Source organism: Melospiza melodia, chromosome 2 (genome assembly GCF_035770615.1).
Source record: "Melospiza melodia melodia isolate bMelMel2 chromosome 2, bMelMel2.pri, whole genome shotgun sequence".
NCBI classification, from domain to species: Eukaryota; Metazoa; Chordata; class Aves; order Passeriformes; family Passerellidae; genus Melospiza; species Melospiza melodia.
Genome location: NC_086195.1, coordinates 122,351,619 through 122,376,901, shown reverse-complemented (window position 1 = coordinate 122,376,901; position 25,283 = coordinate 122,351,619). Strand labels below are relative to the sequence as shown.

General features: G+C 38.8%; 1 protein-coding gene across 1 annotated transcript; it reads right to left on the bottom strand.

Annotated features, from left to right (window-relative positions):
• Positions 1–11,815: 11,815 nt before the first annotated feature.
• Positions 11,816–25,283, bottom strand: LOC134414763 (interleukin-1 receptor-like 2). The gene is made up of 12 exons (XM_063149820.1): positions 24,863–25,283; positions 24,092–24,277; positions 21,945–22,017; positions 19,219–19,462; positions 18,725–18,911; positions 17,792–17,954; positions 17,447–17,512; positions 16,734–16,854; positions 15,027–15,175; positions 14,590–14,733; positions 13,049–13,210; positions 11,816–12,561 (listed from the first exon to the last, which is right to left on the bottom strand). The coding sequence occupies exons 2-12, from the start codon at positions 24,182–24,184 to the stop codon at positions 12,170–12,172; spliced, it is 1,794 nt and encodes a 597-aa protein (XP_063005890.1). The 5' UTR covers positions 24,185–24,277; positions 24,863–25,283; the 3' UTR covers positions 11,816–12,169.

Sequence of the window (25,283 nt, the reverse complement as noted above, 5' to 3'; positions counted from 1 at the left end):
CTGCCAGCTGGTCACTCTGCACCCTGAGAGTGCAAAAGGAAATGAAACCTGCCTTGTGCTCAAATTGCCAGGGAGAGATGAAGGAGCTGCTGCTCCACCAAGGCCAGGTCTAGACTGCAGACACATTGCACAGCTTGGCACTGCCACTGCCTCGACTGCAGGCTCCGTTTGCATTAAAGGAGAGAATTTGAGGAAAATACTGCATGTAAAAGCAGCAGATTTGGGCATTTCTAGGTCCTTCCCCTGCTGTGGAAACTATTCCTCAGTGTGAAGGAGAAACCATATTTCACCTCCTTTCTATTTACAAAAGAGTAGCTTAAGCAAATAAGCGTAAAAGAAGGAAAATTCAAGTACACTTTGTTTTATCACCTAATGTGGACATGTTGGTATCTCTCAGGGTACATAAACATCTGTCACAGACATCTTTTCATAAAAATCCTTTCTTTAGAATTTTTCTCCCTTCTGAGAAGCTGTGGCCTCAGCAACAAAATGCAAACAATGGTTATCTGTTGCTGTGGAATGCAACAGGTGGATCCGTGATTGGTCTCCTGTGGATGTTTGGATTTACTCACGGCAGAGCTGGGTCTCGCTCTCTGCTGAGACACAGACCTTTGTTATTCATTCCTTTTCTATTCTTAGCTTAGCTAGCCTTCTGAGAACTTTTCCTTCTATTTCTTTTTAGTATAGTCATAATGTAATACATATATATCATAAAATAATAAATCAAGCCTTCTGAATATGAAGTCAACATTGTCGTCTCTCTCTCACCCTGAAGACCCTTGTGACCACTGTCACAAACATCCCTAATGTAGAAGTAAGTAATAGAAATTATGAAGGGAATGGAAAAAAAATGCATGAGTTCAGTGAATATTCACCCAGCAAAGACTGACAAATCACAGCAGGTAAGCCCTCACATACTCTTGATTCCAGAGTAAGTGTGCACTCTGTACTGGGCTCCCAAGCAAGTGCAGGCAGCCCTGAATGTTTGGTACAAGTGAGGGTCACACCCTCTGTCCAGAGCACTGACTAGCTCAGCAAGGATCTTGAGGCTCTCGTATCTTAAAAAATTGCCTGACATCCTCAGGGGACATTAGGGAGTTGCACAGCAGGTAACACATGGATCACAGGCCAGGCCAAGCCAAGGGTGCCCCACACTGCCTCAGCAGCCTCAGTGCAGATACTCCCACACTGCTGCAGATGTCACAGGACAGGTGGCTGACATGGACTTGGCTGGGTCAGACACTGCACTCCCAGACAGTGCCAAGATTCATAAAAGAAAAGTGATTTAGTTGTTCTAGACTGAGAACAATCCACAATGGCCAGACAAGGCTTTCAGTCAGAAAATTAACCAGAAACCAGAAGACCCAACTTCTAAGGTCTGTAAGGGCTTCTACATCTGAGGAAGAGCACTCCATCTTGTATCCTGAAACTGGGACACTACTTGTTTGGAACTTATAAGTCATGAGGAAAACAGAGAACAACCAAGAGTCAATTTGGCTCTAACCATTTAGGGGATGGAAATTAATAAGAAATTTATATTCTGAGGCTCTGACTCCTTTTAAGTGGGTTGAGCTCTCACACATTTGCTTCCAAGAGGCAAATCTGTACTGCCAGATACAATTTCAGCCAGGTACCTCAGAAGGAGCAGAAAGTGTCCTAGGAGAAGCTGGGGGAGCACGTTCTTCTTCAGGGCAAGGCAGGTCACCAGACTGCTCTAACCACATGGCCAGTATGAGAATGGAAGACTGAGCAGGGGTGCAGCACGCAATCAGATTTTTTGTATCATCAGAGCTGTTTCTGCTCTGTTAACATCTATTCTCAGAAGACAGATGGCCAGCTTATATCATGACTGGGGGTGGAATTAAGTATTTCCCATTAGTCACCTCTAAATTCAACAGTAAGGACTATTCAAGAGTAGCCAAATAAGAAAGTAGAATTCTTTCTGGGTTTCTTAGAGGCCCTCAGCTTCTGCCACTAACCAGACTGGACCATCCCTCTCCCTCTGGGAGCTGTGAGTATGCCTAAACTCTGAATGAGAGTGCTTGTGTGGAGAATCTTTCCACAGACCCTCCTCCTGCTGTTATCACAAAGCTTATCAATACTGTTAAATCAGCAAAATGTTTCTGTCAAGCTGGTTCTCTGCACCAGCAAAACCTCAGGTGTCAGATCTGACCTTTGGATAGCCACAGTTTGAATTTTAAGAGCTCAGCAGAAAAGGCAGTCTCTCATAAAAACATAACCAGAAAATTGATTTTATCTCTCTGTATCACTAGCACTCTTTTTCTATGAATTCATATGCTAAAGGCAGGAATGACACAATAGAAAGGTAGTCACAAGTAGAAAGCAACCCACTGGCTGAAATGAAACAAACCAATGAAGAAAACATATCTGTAAAGCAATTGCTACATTATATAATCTTAAAAAAACAGGTGGGAGATACTGAAGTCTTTGAGTTAGTCTTCTTATTAAAAATATTCTGCCTATTTCTTCTGGTTTGATCATTTGAGTCGAGCAATGTCTGGAAAGGAGTTAACTTCTAGTGACTGAAATTCTGGGTAATTAATGACAAGGATGAAGAACCCAGAAGTTTAGGTCAAAATGTGAAGTCCAACAGGAAGCAGTATCATGTGCATCAAGACAAAATAAATATTTATGTTCCAAAGACTAAGACAATAGAATAGTGATGACAGGAATAGAACCTGCCCTTGCAAAAGATTTCAGGGTGATTTTCATTAAGTCCCTTCAGATGGTCCATTAAATCTTGAAAAGACAAATAAATTTACAGTAATAAACAACGGAAATACCAGATATTGAAACAACAAACATCTAGTTGGAATTACTGAAATCATGGCAAAATGTCAAATTTATAGAAGGATAAAAAGCAACTGTGGAGTTTCTTGAGGCAACATAATGGACAATGACAACAAATGTTGTTGATACAAAGAAACAGGCAGTGATAGACAAAAGTAGACAATGCTGAATTTTGATAAGTTTAAAATTCAGACAAAGTTTCTCCTTCCAATACTTGCCATTTATAAAATAAGCTATCAATAAATGACACATGCAAAAAAATAGACAAAAAAGAATGCTTGCCAACAGTGGCAGCAAACTTTGATGGAATAGCTCCATCATTGTATTGCTTTCATAGTTCTAGTCATAAAAATATGACAGCAGCTGTGCTGCTTCAGACCATCTAACTCAGTACTTCTGAGGTAAGGACTATTAATAAAAACAAAGAGTAAAATCATATTCAACACATACTGTAACCCTACTTTAGTACTGCCCTAGCCTTCAAAGGCTCCCACCACCAGGAATGTCCTGAGCCTGTTAATGTTTTTTCTATTTATTCCCATTCAAAGCCAGGTCTCTGCAGGAACCCATGTGGACTTTCTATGTGTGCAGTGTCCTCTGTCAGTGGAGCTAAAACTGTGAGAGCCAGCCCAGCAGCTTGGGGCAGCTGGTGAGATGCCAGTCTGATTTTCAGGAACTCCTTTCACCACGGCTGGAGGCAGAATGCCTGGCTGGGTTAGCTGGGCCTGCCTCTCAGAGCATTTCTCATGCTGTCCTCCAGTGTTTGCTGTTCCTCTATTTTTCCCATTGTTTCTCTGTTTTTCTCATCGGCCCTCGGAGTAAACTGTGTCCCTTGGCTGTGAGACAGCTCTTGGCCAGAGGAATCAGTCAGCTGGAGCTATTGCAGCTGGCACATCTCCCTCCAGCCCTTACATACCCCTAGCTGGAGGAACGTGGGGACTCACAGCATCTGTAATTAAGCTTCATTACACAACAAAAGCCTTGGTTTCCTCACTTAGGATTTATGGCCACCTGCAGGTCAGTATACCCTCCACTCCTTATTTACAGGTGCATCTCTTCACTCTAGGTCAAAAATAACTCCTACTACAGCTCACCTCAAAAGGCCCACCTCTGTACTCACAGCTGGAAAATGCTTTGCTGACACCAAACCAGGAGCTTTTAGTGGAAGAAAAAAATCCATTCCTCATCTAAGGCAAGGGAATTTCCGCTACACTGGGGCTTGTAAAGGAACATGGTGATCCAGGAGGTGGTCCCACTGAGGAAATCTTTAGATCATCAGGCTGATTTATCTTCAAAGAAAAAAGCCAAGAGTAATGAATATGTCCATATTCAGTACATTTGTGGTTAGAGAGGTGTAGGTACAAAGAAAAAATGGCACTTTCCTGCTTCACATGTTCCACAAGTAGCTCAAAATGCAACATATGAACATAATCAGTAATTATGTACAGTGCTGCTGTCTTGATTCTTCCTCACCTCCTCCCTTCTTTTCCAGGCCAGGCTACAAAGACTTCATAATGCTGTCAAGTCCAGGTCAAATTTTTGCAAAGCATTACAAGAATTTTGGGCTTTTTCCAATTAGCATCTTACTCAGTTGAGATGGTATTTAGCTACCAAAGAATTCATATGGCTATTTTTTAAAATGACATGTTTTCTTTTGCAAAATGGGTACTTTGACTTAACGCCCATTATGATGCAGCCAAGAATTCCCATTTCATTTCCTATGGAAGGCCATCTCACACTGTCCACCTACTCTAGAAATGGAAATAGCCTGTATTATTCACATCCTTCAGAGAAATGTCTCAAGTGCTCTAGGCCAATCCCAGCTAGGAGCTGTTGTAATTTACAAGTGCAAACATATGAGTAAAGGGGTTGGTTTTTTGAGAGACACAGCTGTGTGATGCTGAGTATGAGGCCAGCCAGAGGCCATCTTTTTTGGTGGGTTTCAGGAAGAGAGAAAAAATGAAGAACAGAATGCAGGGCCTGACTCACAGATTCCTGAAGCCTCACTAAGCCCTTTGCTTCCACAACTCTTAGCCCATACAAAGATATCAGCAACTGCTCACAGCCTCCCATAGCTGGGACAGAAAAATTCAGTTATGGCAGCCCTGCAGTTTTGAGGGTGCATGTGCACATTTTTGAGATATCATGTGCACACAAGGAGCATGGCTGGGGCTGCTCTGGGTCCCCTCAGTCATCAGGGGACCTTCATGTATCTTAATGCATATACTACTACAAAGCTTTAAAAATGACCATCTGAGTGCTCACTACAAAATCCACTGCTACTGAGAGCTATGGAATTATGAACCACACTGCCCCAGCCTCCCTGAGCTAATTGCTTTAATCACTTTCTGCAGTCTCATCTTCACCATTAGTTCTGGAACTCAGAATCATTTTGCCTGAGCCAAAACCATAGCAGGATTTTTTATTTGGCTGCGCTTATTATTGATAACAATATTAACAATAACAATAATAATATTTTAACAGACAAAGGTCCTGGATAGACTTTGAAAAAACGTCCTGATCGCTTTCGTTTTGCAAATTCTCTTCAATTTACAAACCCCGTGGCTATAAATTATTAACTAGGGGGTAAAAAACAAAAAGCACTACATATCATTAGGAAAAAGAGTTTGCAAGCCCCTTGGGATCTGATGGGAATTGAGGATTGGTAATTTTAGGCAGCCAGTGCTTTCTACTCCTGAGAATGCTTTGATGTTCCATTCCAGATGATCTTCATGATGCACTGGCTGCTCCTCTATGATGGCAGCCTTGAGGCAATTCTTCCTCGTGGACTGCAGGGGCCTACTGTTCATTTGCTGTCTGGTTTCCTATAAACAATTCAGCATCCAAGACTCCAAGATTTTCTCACCATGTAACTATTGGATCCATTTATTCCCAGCTCAGGGGACTAGATCATTAAATTAGGCACAAATTCTTCATCTATCAATTACTGTCAAGTAAATTCTAGGACTCTCAGTTGCCTGGGTAGCACATGGCCAGTAATGATCCTCCAGCCATTATGCACAGCAGATCTGCTGAATGCAGATGCCAGATGAAGTGGTTTCCAATCATTGTCTTCTTCTTGGAATAACCAAGGCAAGGGTTGCTTGATTAGATCTAATTGACAAATGCTGGAGGCCGATTAAGAAACACAGCTCTGCAGAGCTCTACTACTCCCCATATCCCAATCAGCTCTGAAGCTCTGGATTAACAGTACAGACTCAAAGTCCAAAACTCTCATTTTCCACTAAATTCCCTGCTAGTTCTTACAAAGGACAGAAAAAGCATTAAAAATAATAATTACAGTATAATTCAGAACAGCAGTTGTCAAAGTATCTCCCTTTTTTTGCTCCCCCTTGGTGTGCTTTTTTCCTTTAAAGCTGTGGCTTGGCGTTATTAGCAGCAGAACTTCATTATGCTCTCATGTAAACAGTGTGGCTTTTCTTGGAAGGGGTGAGCTGCAGTCTCAGGCATCACTAGGTGGAGGCAGTGCACAGCACAAGGCTGCTGTGGCTCACGGCTCCAGGGGTTCCAGGATCCCCACAGCCAGCTTCTATGGCTCACCCTGGAACACTCAATCTTTTCCCATCCTCAGCTGTCTGCTCTCTTGGATGTGATCCTTTCCTTAATAATAAGCCAATTCATCTTCTAATTTAGGTACCCAACAAACTTTATGGTCCAACCCTCCAAAAATGTCAAACATGCCAAAGTTAGCAGCTTTTTAAAAGTGACAGCAGACGGTGCTGGCACATCTTTGGCTCATTTAAATGCATATGTGTATCAAGCCATTCAGATCTAGGATGAGGAAACATATTTTTAAGAAAAACTTGGCTTTTCTTTTAAAAGTCAGCATGTGGTCTATTCTCCTCAGTCTCTGAGGAGAATTAAGTCCCATTTACTTTAAAAATACAGGAATCAGAGCCAGATATCAAGCAGAACCAGATGTCACGACCCAGAAGAGAGCATACACAGATGGAAGGGGGACATATGGCACACAAGTTTTTTCCCACTGTGAGTGTCCCTGTCCAGACAGCTCTTTAGCTTTTTCCCTGTTTGTTCCTGGAGGCAATATGTAGGGGAGTTAACTGCCAAGGTTTTTTCTGTTTTAAAGGGACAGATGAATGTTATTTTTTGTAACTCCCAAATACTCTGCTTATTCACCATTTCAGGATTTATAAACTTTACCTCTCAGTAGGGTCTCTAAAGAGAATCATGGAATATTCTGAGTTGGAAGAGACCCACAAGAGTTGGAAGAGACCCTCCTCATCAAGTCCAATTCTAAAGTGAATGGCCCATATGGGGATAAAATATGCAACCTTGGCTTTATTAGCATCATGCTCTGACCAACTGAGCTGATCTCAGGGTCCTAAAGATGCATTTGTCCTGCCATTTCTGCTATGTTCCACTTGAAATCATGTAGTTTCACACCTTACCCAGAAAGTACAGATCTAGTTGATACAGTCTGAGTGTGCTTCCCTAGGAGCAAGAGGTCAGAAAAGAGTAGCTTGAAATTCTTTCCAAATCCAGTGCTTGTCCAAGTCCCCCAGTTCCATGGCACAGAAGAAATATTAACATTATACATATTTGTAAAGAAAAAAAAACCAAAAAACAAACAAATAAACAAACAGTGTGGATATTAGAAACAATGTGTTCAAAGAGAGAAAAAATGCCTTCTTAAGGACTGTTTTCCCTTAACATCTTTTAGGGGGCATTACATGAACAGAGAAACAAAGTGCAAAAGATCAGCTCTCGAGGAGAGATGAAGCAGCACTGGGGTCTGTTACCATAGACAGTGCAGCAAAAGGAAGCACTCCACTGATGCATATAGCCAGTGGGATAAGGCAAAGAGATTTTAATACATGGATTTTAATATTTGCCAACAGAAATAAAGCGCATCAGGGAAGTATTCAATCAAAAAGAAAGAAAAAAAAAAAAAACGAGACAGCCTTCAAAATTTCCCTCTGACTACAGCCACTGCTGTGCTCAAGAAAAAAAAAATCAAACTGGGGCAAAGACCAAATGAGAGGATGACAGCAGAAAGAACCAGAAATATTCACACATCTAAGTCACTTGATCTGGAGTAGCAATTCAAAATCAACTTTTTGGAGCAAAAAATTCACCTTAATGACTTGGTGGCCTTTCTACCTTTCTTCAGGATGACATAGTAACCCCTGATAAACACTGCCAAGCAGGGCTCTAACTCCAGCTGCAATGCCACAGTGTCCAGGTGCTCTCTCAAAGGAGTCACACAAGCTGTACATTTTAACTGTGCCCCTTGATCCCAACAGACATCAGACTCCTTTTTTTTCAATCAATTTTAACATGGGAAGCAATCTTAGAGTGGGCTGAGGAAGTAAATATCCCTACTACTACTATTTTCTAGCTCCCTTTCAGTGACTAATGTTCAGTTTGTCTCAACAAACGCATTGCGTGCTGGTTAATATTACCCAAAATTAAAAGAGAATAAACATGCACATCAAATGGTGTGCTTTGCCTTTGCTCTTGAGAATAATGAGTGTAAAGATCAGAGGAGGAACTGCTATTGCACCTGTGTTCATGAGTTATAGCATCTCTGACTAAACCTGAGACCTGGAAATACCCTGAAGGAAAGCCGCTAGCCACTGATTTTATTTACATGTATTCCAAAGCTCTACAACAAAATACTTCCTTGGTACTTCTAGGGAAAAGGTCTCTCCTTAGCACAGATGTCATAAATAATAACTGTATCCATAAATATTAACTGTATCCTGCCTGCTTCATCTTCAAGCTAACTGCAGCTGTGAAAGGAAGCAGGGTCACTGAGCTACCATAGTGCCTGAACAAAAGGCAGGATGGGCTTACTTCTCAACCAGAAGCTCAAGGCACCCAGATTAAGGGAAGATGTAAAATTGAAAATTGCTCTTGCACTGTTCTACATTCTAGGGCGCAATACAGAGGTAAATTTAAAGGAAAAGAAAAAAAAAAAAAAAACAAAAAAAACCAACAGCAATAAACCCCAAAGTCAGTCAGGGTTGAGGCTATTGCATTAAATTTACCAGATCCTAAAAATTCATTCTGAGCTCAGAGCACATTCCTCCCAATCACATAAATCTCTATCCATTAATTAATATATCACATGCGGTGCTGGTTTTGTGTAGGAGGGTGGGAAGAGACACAGCTGGGAGAGGTGACCTAAACCAACCAAAGGGATATTCCAGATCAGATGACATTGTGCTTGGTATATAAAGTGGGGGGAAAGAAGGAGGAATAAGGGGATGTTTGGGGTGATGGTGTTTGTCTTCCCAAGTAACCATTGCACATGATTGGGTCAGGCTGTCCTGGAAATGGTTGAACACCTGCCTGCGCATGGGAAGCAATTAATTCCTTGTTTTTCTTTGCTCATGCGTGTGGATTTTGCTTTCCCTATTAAACTGTCTTCCTTTCAACCCAGAAGTTTTCTGTATTTTACGCTTCTGAGTCTCTCCCTGACCCCACTGGTGGGGAAGTGAGTGGCTGTGTGGGGCTTGGCTGCTGGCTGGGGTTAAACCAGATGTGTACATTAGAACACGAAACAGGCCACATCTCAGTGCTATTTACCATAGACATAAGAAAGCAGGACATGATCGTGAAAAAATCATGAAAGAAGTCTCACAGAAAGCACCAGCATCACAATATGGATGGAAAGATGTAATGGAATTAGCAAATTCAGACAAGTTCATCACAAGGCAAGGAAAGGACAGTGCAGTCTGGAGTACCAAATAAATAAACAGGAGCAAGCCAACAGAATAATTATGTAGCTATGGTTGAAAAGCTAAAAATGGTGCAGAGAATGTTTTCAATGTACCTTACACCACATACCATTTAGACTTTGCTCTCTGTCAGCATAAACAATAAATATATCTACTATAAAGTGATGAACAAGTACCCTTCCACTGATTAGACTGCACTTGCCTTTTCCTTCTGAATCTGCCAAGTTTTCCAGGGCAAATCTCTTGCCAGCTAATTATTTGTGGACTTGTTGGGATTTGAATTTTTTTTTAATAAAGAGCAACCAGGACATCTGTCTCTATGGGACTTCTTTTACTGTACCACCAAAAAAAAAAAATTGCATTTTCCAATGTGATTTGCAAAAAACATTCTCCAAGGAGAGAAAATAGAAACAAAATTCAGTTTGAAAATTAAGCCCCCTGATAAAAGTCTAAGCCATCTCATGTCGTGCTACATTGAAGTAGCTAGCTAACAATCAACCATGATAACCAAAACCTACCTCCCACACTCACTTTTATACAAGGACACAAAATAATCACACTAAATGTTGTTTGAAAGAAAGCATCAGGTAAATCAATGCTGACTCACAATCATCCTTCTTCACTTACGAGTCATTAGGAGTCTCATTTAGTAGAGAAATGGGAAAATTATTATCTTGAATAATGCGACAAACCTCTGAAAAGAACTATGAAAAAAAGCAGCCAGATATCATAACAGCACATTCACAGAAGAAAAAAAATAACAGCACAAATTGCAAATCAATTTACTTTTATATAGTACTGCAAGTCCTAGTCATTAGTTTGTTTGGATTTTTTTATTTGAAAGCACATGAAATAAGGAAGCTGAAAAAATCTACCACAGTTTCAACTCCATTTCCTTATAAGTTTTCTCCTTCTACATGGATAATAAGAAGGTTCTGTTTTTAAACACAAATTTTAAAAAGGAAAGAAGGGAACTAATTTTAAATACTTTTTTGAGCAAGCTAAGGGCAAACACGATGTAAAAATTTGACAATAATGGTTATCTGAATTCTCTAAGACCCTAAATTTATTTTTAAATGTTCCAGCCTAAATATCATGATTTCCAAAGAACATGGATTCAGCATCTACTAGGAAAACAGTGCCTCATCTGATAGATATACCCTGTCCCTAATTTTCCTGGTGACACCTCGGAACAAGTCTCTAGTCAGAGAAGGCTGTGGAAAATTACTCAGTTGTGAACCTCACAGCCAGGAGAATGAGACACTGCTCCTAAGGAGTATTTACTACACCTTTACAAATAAAAAAAGTACCATGAAATGCTATTGGAAATCTTTCGCTTTGATTATATATTTCCACTCCTAGATTTTGCTTTCTCTCCCATCAATACAGCCCAAAGAAGAATATATTCTAGATACATATACCTCTGAGAACCAACTGAAAGGAATTTGATGACAGATGCTATCCTGGCAATAAACATGATGTTAAAATCTATATAACTTCAGAAAATAATTTTTTAAAAACAAGCAAAATTCATATTTGCATTTAGATGATGTTCTTCAAAGCTAGAGCACAAAAACTCCCGCTGCTTCAGACCACCTTGAAAAGGAAGCAGCATGACATTTTCTCACAGTGATGCACAACAAAAGTCGATTGGGATCCAGAAATACCAAGCTACTCTCAAGAAGTTTGATGTAGCCACATGCCTTTAATTTTCCTTTCACAAGTAGATGAGATACCATTTCTCACCATTAGAATTTGGTCATGTTTCAGAACTGGCCACCTCCCACTCTCCAGGATACCCAGCCCAAGCACAGCTCTTTGGTAGATTCTCAGAGAATTTCTGTGCATGCAGTTAGCACAGCTGAGACACAGCATGAGAACATCTGGTTTCCAGAGTAGCAGCACAGTCTAGAAAGCTTCCCGCTCTCAAGAAGAACAAACTATTTTCAGTTTCCCAAGCATTACAAGAGACTAAGTTTCAAAAGTAAACATACACCAGATATCACAGAATTGTTCAACACTCTAAAAATCCACAGATTTCATTCACTTCCATTTGCTGAACACATTTAGTACCAACTGTTCAGCAGAAACACATAGTGTTGTGATGAGTTTTAATATATGCTATGTCATGTATTTCCTCAACCCTTTCAAGCAGCAAGGGTAAGGTCTGTTGCTCAGGAGACAAAGCTTGCACAGAGCAGACTCTTGCAGCAATAAGGAAATCAGACAATCATGGAGAGGCAACAAGAATTGGAACAGAATGACAAAGAGAATGCTGATGATAGAAATAGACTTTTAATTTTATCAACTGCAGTTTTGATTTTTAAAAAATGGACTTCACAGTTGTTTTTTCATACAACATTTATGTGGACCACAGCTTCTTAATAGCCTATCATGATCACTCTCTTTACTTAAAATATTTGATGGAAACTAACACAACAAATTGTGGCACTATCCAAAACTCAGAAGTAACAGAAATAAAAGTTGCACAAAGTTTTTTCTTTTCAGGTGTAATTTACGGAAGAGATGAGAAGTTTCTACTCCTCAAAGAAAACATTTACTTTGTAGTATAAAGAATGGGTGAGAAACATCCCAATTCAGAATTACCTTCTTAGTATTATTTAAATAAGTGCTTAACTTTCCTTTGCTGCAGAACTGTTTGACATTAGGGTCAAGGAATACACTTCAGAATAAGATCCCTTTTTCCTGGGTGGCATTTGATAACGCACATTTTTCCAGAATCTTGTGTTTGCTGAACAAGATTTCTCTGAGAAGTCCCCTTTCCATTGAATGGCTCCATGTTTTTGCTTAATGTATCTGATTGATTCTGGCATGCTGGTGTAGTCCTGTATTTCACCCATTTCTATAAGAATCACTTGGATCCCATCACGGATGAGAGCATTATACATAGCTAGCTGTTGCTCAGAGGTGTCTTCCAAGAGGCAGCACCTAGATGCTTCTGATCCCAAAATAATCATCAGTCTTCTGCTTTGCTTAAGAGTTTCATCAGCAACACTGACCACAGCTGTAAGTGATGAAGGAACAATCAAAGCTTGCACAGAAACTTTACAACTGGTGTAAAATAGTTCTTTATTTTAAAATTGCAAACATGTGAAGCTGTGGCTAGCTCAGAGCAGTGATTGCTTTAAGATCTTCACACTGACAGTCCTGATTCATGATCCATTGCATGATATAACTTCTAAAAAAATTGTTTTCTTCGTCCCTCAGGAGAATTTATTGTTCAAAAAAACTCAACAGTATTATTAATGCTATTAAGTCCTCATCTGTTCATCACTAAGAAAGTGCAGACCCTCATAACATCAGAACAGAATTTTCCGTTAGGAAAAAAAAAAGGAAAAAGAAAAAAATTTTCATTGGGCTAATTATCCAATAAAACTAAATAAATACATCTTTCTTTTCCAAAATTGTGGGGTTTAATTGCATAGATAAACTTATAACCTGAGAACAATGTTTCAAAAGGCAACCTGTTAACTCTGCTAATTAAAGCATACCTTCTCCTGGTAAATCATCCCTTCCTAATATGAAAAGATTATATCCACATTGTTTTTCTAAAACATCTGGGAGTATTCTACGAACAAAGGTTTCCAGACAACATATACTTCTGTCTTCACTGCTTTTTGTGTACAGGACATATGCATCGTAGATTTTCCCATCTAAAACAAACACAAACATTTCTATTAAAAAATTAAAACTCATAGAAGTGTCTTTATTGCAAAGTTTCATTTTTGGATGGTTTAGAAATAGTAATGTGGGGCTGATTTCACCTTTCTGACAGAATCACCTTACAGAAGTAAAATGTTCTATGAACCAAAATAAAGATGACCAGCCACAGAATTTGACTTCCTTTCCCCATCCTGGGGATGAAGGAGTCACCAAATGAGCTGAGTGCAGGACCTGGGACCTGCAGGAGGGAGCTCCCAATCCTAGAGGTGCCAGGACACTGAGGAAGTACCCTCTCACTGGCCTTTCTTCACCACCTCTCCTGAAGGAAACTTAATGAGCAGTTATCTCCACTTCTGAATAACCACAAGAGAGAAGGTGGGAAAATGGCAATTCTTTCTTGTAATAATCCTGAGAGGGATTAGAACCAGAAGGCTTCTGAACGTTTGCTTAGCAAGCTGGACTGAAAGAACCAAGCCAAAATCAGATCTAACTCAACAAGTTAAAAACTTAGATTTTTTTTTCTTTTAATTAGAACTCTATTACAGTATTATAGTAAAACTGAGTTTTTAACCAGGAGTTGAAATTATTTTCCTGTGAAAACATTTAGCACAGCCATGAGTAAACATTAACTACCTTAATGTACATAATCTATTCACTTTCAAGCCATGGCGAACTTCAGACAGTCTGATTCTGAGAACTGACATTAAATATATCTGTGATGTTGTGCTTATTTCAAATTTTTCACACCTGTCCAATATATTTGCCTACAGTGCAATAAACTAAAACACATTAGAAGAATCCCAGAACACAGAACTAGCAGCAAATTTTCTCTTTGATATGTCAGCACCATAATTGACAGGATTTAGAAGGAAAGTGAAGGTAACAGAGAAATTGCAAAATGGAAAAAAAAAAAAAAGACCAATAAAATCAATAAAATTAATATCTGACAAATGGGTGTGATTTTCAAAATAAATATTTAAGGCACGTCTTTAAACATCCAGTTTACAGGATGTAGCTCTGCTGACACCTATTGTTCATCATCAGAGTGACCATAAATCTACATGTAAAGAAACTACAGAAAAGCAAAAAAACAACATGCTCATTTTGGAATAAACTACAGTTCTTTTGGCCTATCTTACTATGATTGCCTTCAATATTACACAGTTTTTATTAATTTAAGCAAAATTATATATTTTACCCATATGACTGAAAAAATCCTGCACAAAATGTCTTTATGCATATCTGAAAAATTCCTTATGGAAGTTCTACGTACATTGTACTAAATAATCACATTATTTCTCAGAAGTAAAGGCAAGAGAAAAAAATCAATAGGCTAATTACACTTACATGCCTGGTCACAGTCACATACCTTCCTTACTTGTAAGGGCACAGGCAGAAGTACGGTACCAAAGTACCAAATCAATCTTGAAAATCTTGTAGATTATTAAAGTAATAAATGTTAAAATTAACAAAGAGACAAGCCCTCCAGTCAGCCATCGTCGTATGTCAGGAACTGCACAAAAATATAAGAAATTTGTTTTAAATGTTGAATTTGTTCAAATCTGATCTTCCATATAAATTCAATACAAATTTGAATATTACATTTTTCATTCCTATCCACCTTGTTTTTTTTAAATAATGATAAATACAATGCTATAGTGATTTCTTCCCTATGCAGAGGCACATGCATACTGCAAACTGTAATACATCTGTTTTCTTTCAACATGATACATGAGAATTTGGTATCAAAACACCTTCTGGGGAAGCACAGATAATCACAGGCCTCAAAATAATAGTATTTTTTACCTCTGTGTTTTAATATAATATAGGATGCAACTTGCCCAAAGGCATTTGAAGCTTGACAGACAAAAGGCTGTTCATAGTCTTCACTGCTTACTTCTGAAATTATTAGCTTCACAGAATGCATAGGGCGCCCGTCATAAGAAGTTTCTCCCCTGTCCAAAAGGTGACAGATAAAACCATAAAACCACAGCCCATTCAGGAATGGCTTCATCTCTAACATCTGCAGCACAACAGTGGTTATTTCCTTCTGCAAATGTCAACCACACTTCCCAACAGATGAACAATTACATCATATGAAAGAAACCCAAGCAGTCAGACCTCTCCTGGTACTGACATTAAGCACATGCATTGGAAAGCATCAAGACATCGTAACGTTATCTTATCTGCAGCTGTGTTTCCCCAAAGGAACATAAGGTTTCTATAGTTGGAAGTTCAAAAATATGCCTTACAAACCTAAATAAACTCTTGTTATGGGCTTGCCAATCCCTGTGAGAGTAGATGGACATAGGTATTTCACAATGGGATATGACATTCAGGGAATGAATGAACCAACATCACTAATGCAAGTGACCAAATATAACTATGTAAGTGTTAGGAAGTACAAAAACTAACATTGCTTTTGCAATATCAATCCAGAGACCATGTGTCACTGCTTTATGGCCCAATTGTTTATGGCACTATCATTCTTTATGACACTATAATATATTACTTTTGCATAGTGTTTTCTCTTGGTGAGCACCCAAATAAGTCAGCATTTTGTTTCTCCCTTTGTTTTATGATGAAAACTTATTTCTTGCAACTCTATTCTTACTTTGCAGACATCATTCTCTTTTCTTCACTGGTTTTTTAGTCCTAGATAATGCTCCAGAATTTACAAAAATTATCACATTTTTTATTTACAGTGCCACCATAAGAGCTGACAAAAAAACCTGAAATCTTTAGTTCAAAACCTGTAACGTCTAAGAAAATTTCAGATTGCCTCTTGCTCCAATTTGAGGTGGTTTTTCCAATCAGGTATAATTTCTCTTCTTCTAATTCTATTTGACCTGCTTTTCACCATCGCCTTATCTCCCACTTGCCCTTCACATGCTTTACTCAGTCCAAGTCCTCCCAAAATCCAGCTCATCACTGGAAATCTGTCCCCCTTTTCTCCTCTAACCCCTAAGCTTCAGTACAAACGCCCTCAATAAAGTCTTCCATTATCTCTTCAGTTTATCTCAGTTAATTTTCTCTAACTTCATGTCCTTAAACCTAGAAATCTTGATTTTTCCTGTATAGCACAGATTTGTCCTCTTGCAACCTTTCATGGAGGCAGATGTGGAACACAGAAGAAAGAGACAGTCTGAAGATCATGCACCTGAACATGCCTGATTCGACCAAAAGAGGTCTCTGCCAGGACAGAGCTTGCTCAAAAGAAACTGTATTACAATTATGGCACTGTCACAAAACACCTTTTCCCAACACTGGAAATTCAGACTGATTTTTTACAATGAGCAATAAACATACAATCACATGTGAAGTTCATGTGTCTACTGTGTTTAAAGTTTCTATTTCAATGCAAGAAGTAAATTAGAGAAGGCAAGCATTAGTTTTTAAGAAGAATGCTATTTAAAGCAAGGGGGAAATGTTGCTAAATATTTTAATGTCAAAGGGAGAAAGTTCCACTTTGTTTGCCAACACATATATTTTTCAATCTCAAAATATACTTACTCATAGGAACTTGCAAAAATTCTGCCCATGTGAAATACATCAAAATACACACCATGTCCTGTCCAGTACACCTCATACCCATCAGCACCTGTGGTGTTGCAATCCAGAGTAACCTGTGAGCCTATAAAATTATGTTACAAAGTAAAGTGTTAATTTCCATGACCTAATTGAAGTCTATACAACCCTGTTCTCAGATTCACACACGCACACCAGCTAAGGGTGATACCAAACCCTTTCAAAAAAGTTACTCTAACAGAGGGTCTGTATTGTCAGTGATCTGCAAGTCCAGAAAGAGAATGGTAGGATGGAAGAATCCAGGAAGGAGATGCTTCTCCTTGGGGCATCACTTTGCCTGCAGATTTGAGATGGACCTGTTCTTAGAATCATTTCCAGAGTGATGGAAAGCAACAGATGTGACAGATAATCACTTGGGTTCCTACAATTTTCCTTGCAGGTGAGAAATTTCTTTAGGACATTGCAAGAAACATGCCTCACTTCTTTCCCTTTCACCTCTCATTCCTCCTTTGGGAGATAAACAGAGAGAAACTGACCACTGAAGTAGTTTTTTCATAAAATAAAAACAAGAAAGCACAGAATAGGACACTCCTTGAGAATACATTTTAACTAGGATACAAATTTTCTCTAGAGAAAACTACAGAATTTCTAGTTTTCTCTAGAGAAAATATTAAATTTCTCTAGAGAAAACTACTTACCAAGTTCCACTTCAATAGAGTTGTTTCTTGGGTAAGTTATTTCTGGAGGCTTTTTTGGTGGGGTCACTAAGCAAAAGAAAGAAAGTGCTTTTCAGAAAACCAGGGGCAGTTGCAGTCTGCCTTATGCTCTATAATGCAAGTAACAACCTAAAAACGCCCCTTGTACTAAAGACAAGGTTGTCAGCCATTTTATAACAAAATATCACTCTATACAAAAAGTACCATATCTCAGGTAGTCATTACTGCACATTTAGGTGAAAAACAGAAGTCCTAAGCATGTCCATCCACAAATTAGGTCTTTCCACTTTAGTTATGAGCACAAACACAGGGAAATTATTTACTTACCTTCTACAACCAGACTGATGTCTCGTGAAATGTTATATTGTTTCCCATTGTAGGTATATGTTGTTTCACACGTATAGTTTCCTCCATCATGTACAGTTACATTAAAAATTATAAGGTCACTGTTTGAAAGGGCAAACCTTTTTCCTTCCAGCAGCTGGCAGTCCTAAAAGTGTGTAGAGAACTCTGTTAATTCACATCTCTGTATATTTCTATTGTTTGTGTCTCTTTGACACAATCTGAAGTTTCAATGGACCACAGCATAAAGATGGTTATGCAGAGGCTGAGGAAGAGTGAGGGCAGCAGAACATAAAGAAATGCATACTTCACTTCAGCTGAGATTTTAATTTAAAGATACCCCAGTTCATTCCCTTTGGAAAACAACTTTTTATATTAGAGAAATAATAAATTAAAATGTGGGTTGTTAGTATTTGCAAAAGTATTCATCAATGAAGCACCACCCAATAATTAGACTTTATTTTTAAGAAGCCTCAATGCTACTGGTACCACATGGACTACATGAGCCAGAGGCAGGAATCCGGCAGAAGGCATTCCATTCTTGCAACAGAAAGAGCCTTTAAAAGAGAATGAACAATAAGAACTAGAATCATGGAATAGAACAGATTGAGCACTAAAAGGAAATGCCATAGTCAATCTGTTTCCACCCAAGGCCATGTTTCCCTGGCAGGTGAACAGATGACACCTGGTGGGTACGTGGCTCAGCATCACTCCCACACCTCACCTGAAATTCTGTCCGGATAACCAAGAATACCTTTAAAAGACAGAAAGTCTTAATCTTCTTCCAATTTGTTTTAAAAATATTTTTCTCCAACTTACAGTAAATCTTTAGTTCTTCTGTTCCAATTCTCAAAGTTCACTGATTTTTATTATAAATAATGGACAGCTATAAGACAGAATAAAACACTATATTCTCACCTTATACCAATGAACAGGATGAATATTCTTGTCTTTCCTGAAATAATCCAAGTGGGGACAAACAACCTTTGCAGAAGATGATGTGAATATCACCTCCTCTACAGCAAATTTTTCATTTAAGCATAAACCATCAATCCTCTCAAAAACTGTTACTTTTGTACACATTTTTTTGCAGCTTGTCAAATCCCTGCAATTAATAGGACACAATTAAATTAACCCATTTAACACATCTTGCAGGTCCAAAATGTATGGCATTCTGTTTGGAGAAGAAAGAGAAGAAAATATGTTTACAGTTTCTTTAATAGGTTTACTTTTGCTTACAAGGAAAAAAATGCAAAACTAGATTTAATTTCCCCAAACTAAAGTTATGTCTTGTAGATGCGTTCCCTCTTCTTCATTATTATTTATCTTACCCACAAAATTTTACTTGCTTTTAAAAAGTTACTCTCTTTGTAACTCATTTCTGTAAAAATATAACTTTTTCTGATTTTCACCTTATGACACATTCATAATCTCCAGAATCTTCTAACATGGCAGGAAGAAACAAAATCAGATTCTTCTGCTGATGAACTCTACACAGTTTGTCTCTAGGCACAGCTCTCTTGTTACCAACTTTATACCATGTTAAGTTGTAGTCTCCACTGTTCAAGCTCTTTTCCAGTGAACATTTAATAGCAAGAGGCTGCCCATCAGGCACAAGAGTCTGCTTCAACATCACATCGTAGGCTTCACATTTCTCTAAAGGAAAGAGATAAGCATTAAAGAAAAACTCAAATAGTCTACAAAAATATACTGAACTCGTTTCCTGATTATAAATTACAAACTGCATTGGAGTTTTCACCTCCATTCTCAAGTCAACTACTAAAAACTGTTAGTATTTGATAATATACAATTTTAATCCCCTATCTTTACAGCTGAGAGTACTACTCAGTGGTTTACAAATATAGTTATGCCACTAAAATGAAATGCTGTTTTTTGAATGCAATCTTTACACTCAGTAGAAAGCCTTTGTAGCAGAGTTGTCATTTGTATGTTTTATTTCAGATGCAAATTCCTAAAGTACTTGTGTTTCTCCAGTCTGTTTCATGGGCATGTACACAAACACACACATGCACACAAATTTCACATTTAATGTCTTTATTTTTTAACTTAACTGTAGTTAAGACCGACTATGCTTTTGATATTTAAATGTCGTAAGAGGACACAGAAGTTAAAGACTGTGTTGTAAAAATATTAGGTTTGCTATGGGAATTTCAACTGACCTTCCATTTTATGAGCATTTAGAGAGGAGTCATTACAATCACCAATGAGCTCATTTTCTTTACTTCTAACACAGACTCATGCAGAAAAGGAGGAAACCAAGAGTTTGGGCTTTTTTTTTTTCTTTTTTTGCAATATGACAAAAAAAGGCACCAACTGTGGATACCATGGTCATGTTCCCAAGTCAGTAATACATTTATCAAAACTTTCTCACTTTGTTATTTTATAAGAATTGCCACAGAGTCATGCAAGTGTCTGTTTAGCCCAAAATCCTACCTCTGATAAATATCAGTGGCAAATGTGCAGAGGAGAGGAGGACACAATAAATACAAGACTACTCTGATTTCAGTCCCTTTACGTTCTGCATGCAAAACCATTCACTGGATTTTATAAATTCTCTGAGTATCATGCATTTCTTGTTATGAGAAATGGTAAACTTCTTCTCATCTGCCTATTCTATGGTATTTACATTTTTATAGACCTTCATCCTATCTTGCTTCTGTCTCTTTACCTCAGAGTCCTCCTTCATTTGGAGACTTCTCATATGGAAGCCATCCCATATCAGACAACACTGTCACTCATCTCTCCACCTCTTCTGATACCATCTTTCTGAGATGTAGTGACCAGAACTGCAGAGTTCAACTGGCACACATTCACTGTGGAGTTAAAGTGTACCATAATGAGGATTTCTTTCTGTTTTCTGCTCTGCTGCTTTCCAAAAATTCTGGTTTTCTGGTCATCACTGATGACAGAGTTAATGATTCCAGAGAGCATCCAGACATATCAAAGCAGCATTTTCCCAAGTGGCTATTAATTAACTTGATGTTCACATCACACACATACAGCATACTTACTTCTGCTATACATGCCTGACCCTTTCATGGCCCTTCACATCCACTTCATTTTACTGACTGACATTCTATCACTAAACTCTTTGATATCCAGGCACCCTCTGCATAGCAAGCATCAGTGTTAACCACCAAAGAATCATTTTGTGTCATCCACAGTTCTCAACACCTCATCACAGATCTTTTCCAAATTACTTATCCAAACATTGAATTACTCAAGTATCTGAGTTATTATGCCCCATAATAACTGTGGTGATTATGATATGCTGTGGCCACAGGAACTGAAAATGTTTTTCTGCCACTTAATGCTAATATTCTGCACCAGTGTAAGGGACACCAGCACATGCTAAAGACCACTCAGCTGGAAAGCTGATCTGCGGAGAACACTGGGGTCCTGGTACCACAAGCTGATCATGAGCCACCAATGCTCCCTCACAGCAAAAGAAGGCTAACAGTGTCCTGGGACACTAGGACACATGGACACATGGACGTTAGGACATGCCAGATTTGAATTTACTGGAGAGAGTCCAGCAAATAGCTACAAACATGAGTAAGGGAGTGGAGCACCTCTCACTTGAGTAGAGGATGAAAGAGCAGGAACTGCTCAGCATAGAGAAGATCTGAGGAGTGTGTGGGTGGATCTTATCACTGTGTGTAAATACCTGATGGGAGGGAATGAAGAACAAAGAGACAGACTTTTGCCAGCCTTGCTCACTGACAGGACAAGAGGCAATGAGCACAAATTGAAACATAAGACGTTCTATCTGAACACAAAAACCCCCTTTTTTATTGTAAGGGTGATCAAACAGTGGAACAAGATGCCCAATGAAGTTGTGGAGTTTCCATTTGCAGAGGTTTTCAAAATCTTGACCCTGTAAAGTTAGATGTCAAGAGCTCCTTTCCAACCTAAATGATTGTAATAAGTTGAACATTAAATACCACATATTATGTTTAATAGGTTCCTGCTCTAGGCACAATTTAAAAGAACTCATTGGCATGCATGTAAATTTCACTATTACAACCACTTCCACAGAAAGTTAGTATTACTTGTGTGAAAAAAAGTTCTCCTAAAAGTTCAGAACAAGATTTTCCATAGCCACCAACAGACTTACTTGCAATAATTAAGGACAGAAATGCTGTTGCAATTTTGCATGAAAACAGTGTTTTTGCTGTCATGTTTCCCTGCTGAAATGGAAAGAAAACTTTCAGTTAGTGGTTTCCAATATGAACTTCCATAATTTAAAGTAAACATCTACATTACATAATTAATATAAGAATTACACATTTTAAAGAGGACACATGAAATACAGGAATTGTCTTTAACTTGTTTTGAGCCTGTTACCTGCTTGTTTTACCTGACAGCTCCTAAAAAAGAGTGAACATCTCCTATTTCAGCTTGTCAAGCACTTGGGTTTTTGCATCTCTAGCACACAACTTCCCTTAGTGCCTAGGAAAGCACTTCTTGCTTTCCTAAGCTACAGTCATAGATTCTCTAACTCTCACTTAGATGGAATCTGATTTCATAATTCTGACTTTTTTGCCACCTACTTCTGTACTGCATCCAGTTATGCTACAGCCTGTCTGAGATTGGGCAGGACAGGACATAACTTGCATACAGACTTCAAAACATAAGTGCACTATGGATTTATGAACAAAGACAATTATTGATTTTTTTAAATTTTTTTTTTCCTAATGATTTCTAACCCTATCTTTGTTCTTTGAGTACTATTGAGTATCGATCTGATATTTCCATAGGCCTATAGTAAAATTTCAAGATCTCATCACTGGGGACTAAGAATCAGGCAAACTCAGTCAGCTGTTGAGCACATGATGTTGGATTTTGGCCATATGTTTTCATTTTAAAATTTTCTTATATTTCTCTACAACAATTTTCTTCTGCTATTATTACCCAGTCATTTACTATTGTGACATCTTTGTGCAGATCACCAAAATACATGCTGAAGAGCTGTTTGGGACTCTAGTAGTGATGTTTCTTCACCTAAAATCTAGGCATTTATCTTTTACATGTTTATTTATATATTTGAGAATGATTGTCAGGACTCTTTAGTAGTCCTCTGATCCCTAACACATCTGGAGAAGGATCTCTTAGCTGCATGCCTCTGGCAAGCTGCTCCTTAACTTGACCTGCTTAACTGTTTTTGTTTCTATGCAGCCTACCACAGGGTTTCATAGCACAGTGAGAGGACAAATGCAACTATTCCAGCTGAAGTATGAGCAGGGGTATCCCATCCTGTTGTGACGCCTCAGAACTGACAGAACCAACTGAAAGTCAGAGCATCACACTATTTCTGGTATATAAACCTAGGAACATTTTAAAACATAAAAAATGAATATGAATTTGGCTGATATCACTTTCTACAAGAGTCGAAGATGACGCTTCCGGCTGCTGTGTCTGTCCTACTTCAGCAGACTGACTCACAAGTGTGCCACGTGTTGAGTCATCCACACTGCTTCTTGCAGTGCCTGCTTCCCTTCTTCCCTTTATCTTTCCTCCTTCCTCTTAGCTAATCTCCACTCAAATTACCAGGCAGGTCTTTTCTTGCCTAGCTCTAAGATGGGATGAGTCCCTGAAAGAATCCTGACACAAAACATTAAAATCTCAGAAGATAGGGGTTATATGTGTTTGTACAAAAGCTACAACTTTTTCTATTATTCATGATGCACAGAATCTCTTTTAAATCTATCATTTTTCATTTTAAAGAAGAGGAAAACATTGTAACATATAATTTAAAGATAAAACAGGATTGAATAGACTCCACTTATGAGCAGGTATTTTCTTTATGACTTCTCTGAATCACTGCTTTTTCACAAACTCTGCTCTCTTACAACATTACCTTGCTCTTGTTCTGTGATCTGTCTCTCAAGAGCTCTCTCAAAAAGTTTTTTGCCCCATCAGTAGATTTAGCAGATGCAGAAGTAGTATTTTACCAAATCCTGAAAGAAAGTCTTCCACAATCCTGCTTTTCTATAATTTCAATGTTCTTTCTATTTAAATTTATAATTTGCCCTTTTGTCAACATAGAAGACTTGCAAACGTATATACAGCCTTGTGCTAGACCACACACACTACTTTGAGGAGATTCCCTCATCTCTCACTTTCCCCGATGAAAAATTTCCATTTCTATGGAAGGTAGACATGATAGCAAAATTAGGCTCTTCTCTGTGCATGCATTCACATAAATAAGGATGAAAATAAAATACACACAACTGCAGAACCAATTGCAAATGTTTTTCCTACCCCATTCTGCCATGACAAACAGTTAAATTTCTCCCTTTCCCCAGCCATTCTGTCCACATCTTGAGCACTCAATCGACCTGTGGAGCTTTTCATTCACAACAGACTTCAGCTCTGGTTATCTTTGCCCAGATTTCCCAAATGGGAAAAAATTTCAGGTATGCAAAGCCATGTCCATAAAATTTCACCCTGAAAGGAAATATTTTTATCAATTGCAGTTTAAAAAAGTCATTACAACCACCCCCCCCCAAAAAAAAAAAAACATCAATTGTCTTCAATGATATGTGCACCTGAAATACAATCACAGCATCGATGATGGCATGTAGGCCTAATTTTCATTAAAATTTCTCATTAAATTGGCATAACTACCTTTGAATCTGCTTTTTACTCCTTTCAAAGTTGATCTACTCAATTGAAAAAAGAAGTCTCCTCAAAACTTCAAAGGATCACAGGTTTCACTGACTTTGGCAAACTTGTAGCAGGCTTATTTTAATCTCTTATTCAAAAGCACAAACTGATTCAAACATGCAACAGTCCTCAGAACTGACAGAACCAACTGAAAGTCGGAGTATCACACTATTTCTGGTATATAAACCTAGGAACATTTTAAATCATAAAAAATTAATATTAATATATATATATTCGTATTACCTTAAATGCTCCTATTAACTGCAAGGTACACCATGCCTCTTCTAGAGAAATTAATCAAGTCTCTCACTTTTGATCACGAAAAAATGATGACAGCAAATACATGCATTCCTTCACTGGACATACCCAGTCAGCGGGGAAGAGTTGCGGTAGCCCCGTCAGGATGTAGCGACAGCACTGCGACTATGGTGCTTCTGCGAAACGCTGGCAATCCCTCAGCAGGTGCGGCAGCAAATCATCTTCCGATACTCTTCATCTAAATTGCGACGTGTTTCTGGAAGCATTCCCTTGGAAGGGGCTGCGGCTGCTGGGCGGCGCAGGGAGGCCGGCCCGGGCCGAGGGGCAGCTGCGGGGAGCAGGCGCTCGCTCGCTTTGGGTCAGGAACCAGGCCGCGGTCAGGGCTGACCCTTCACAAGAGGTCTCACCCCTACTCCCAAAGTGCCCCCAGCCCCAGCTTCCCCACAGACAACACCTCGCTCCGAGCCACCTCCCAGCCCCAACAGCGAGGCGTGGGAGCAAAGTGCGACCCCGGGCGCAGCAGTTCTAT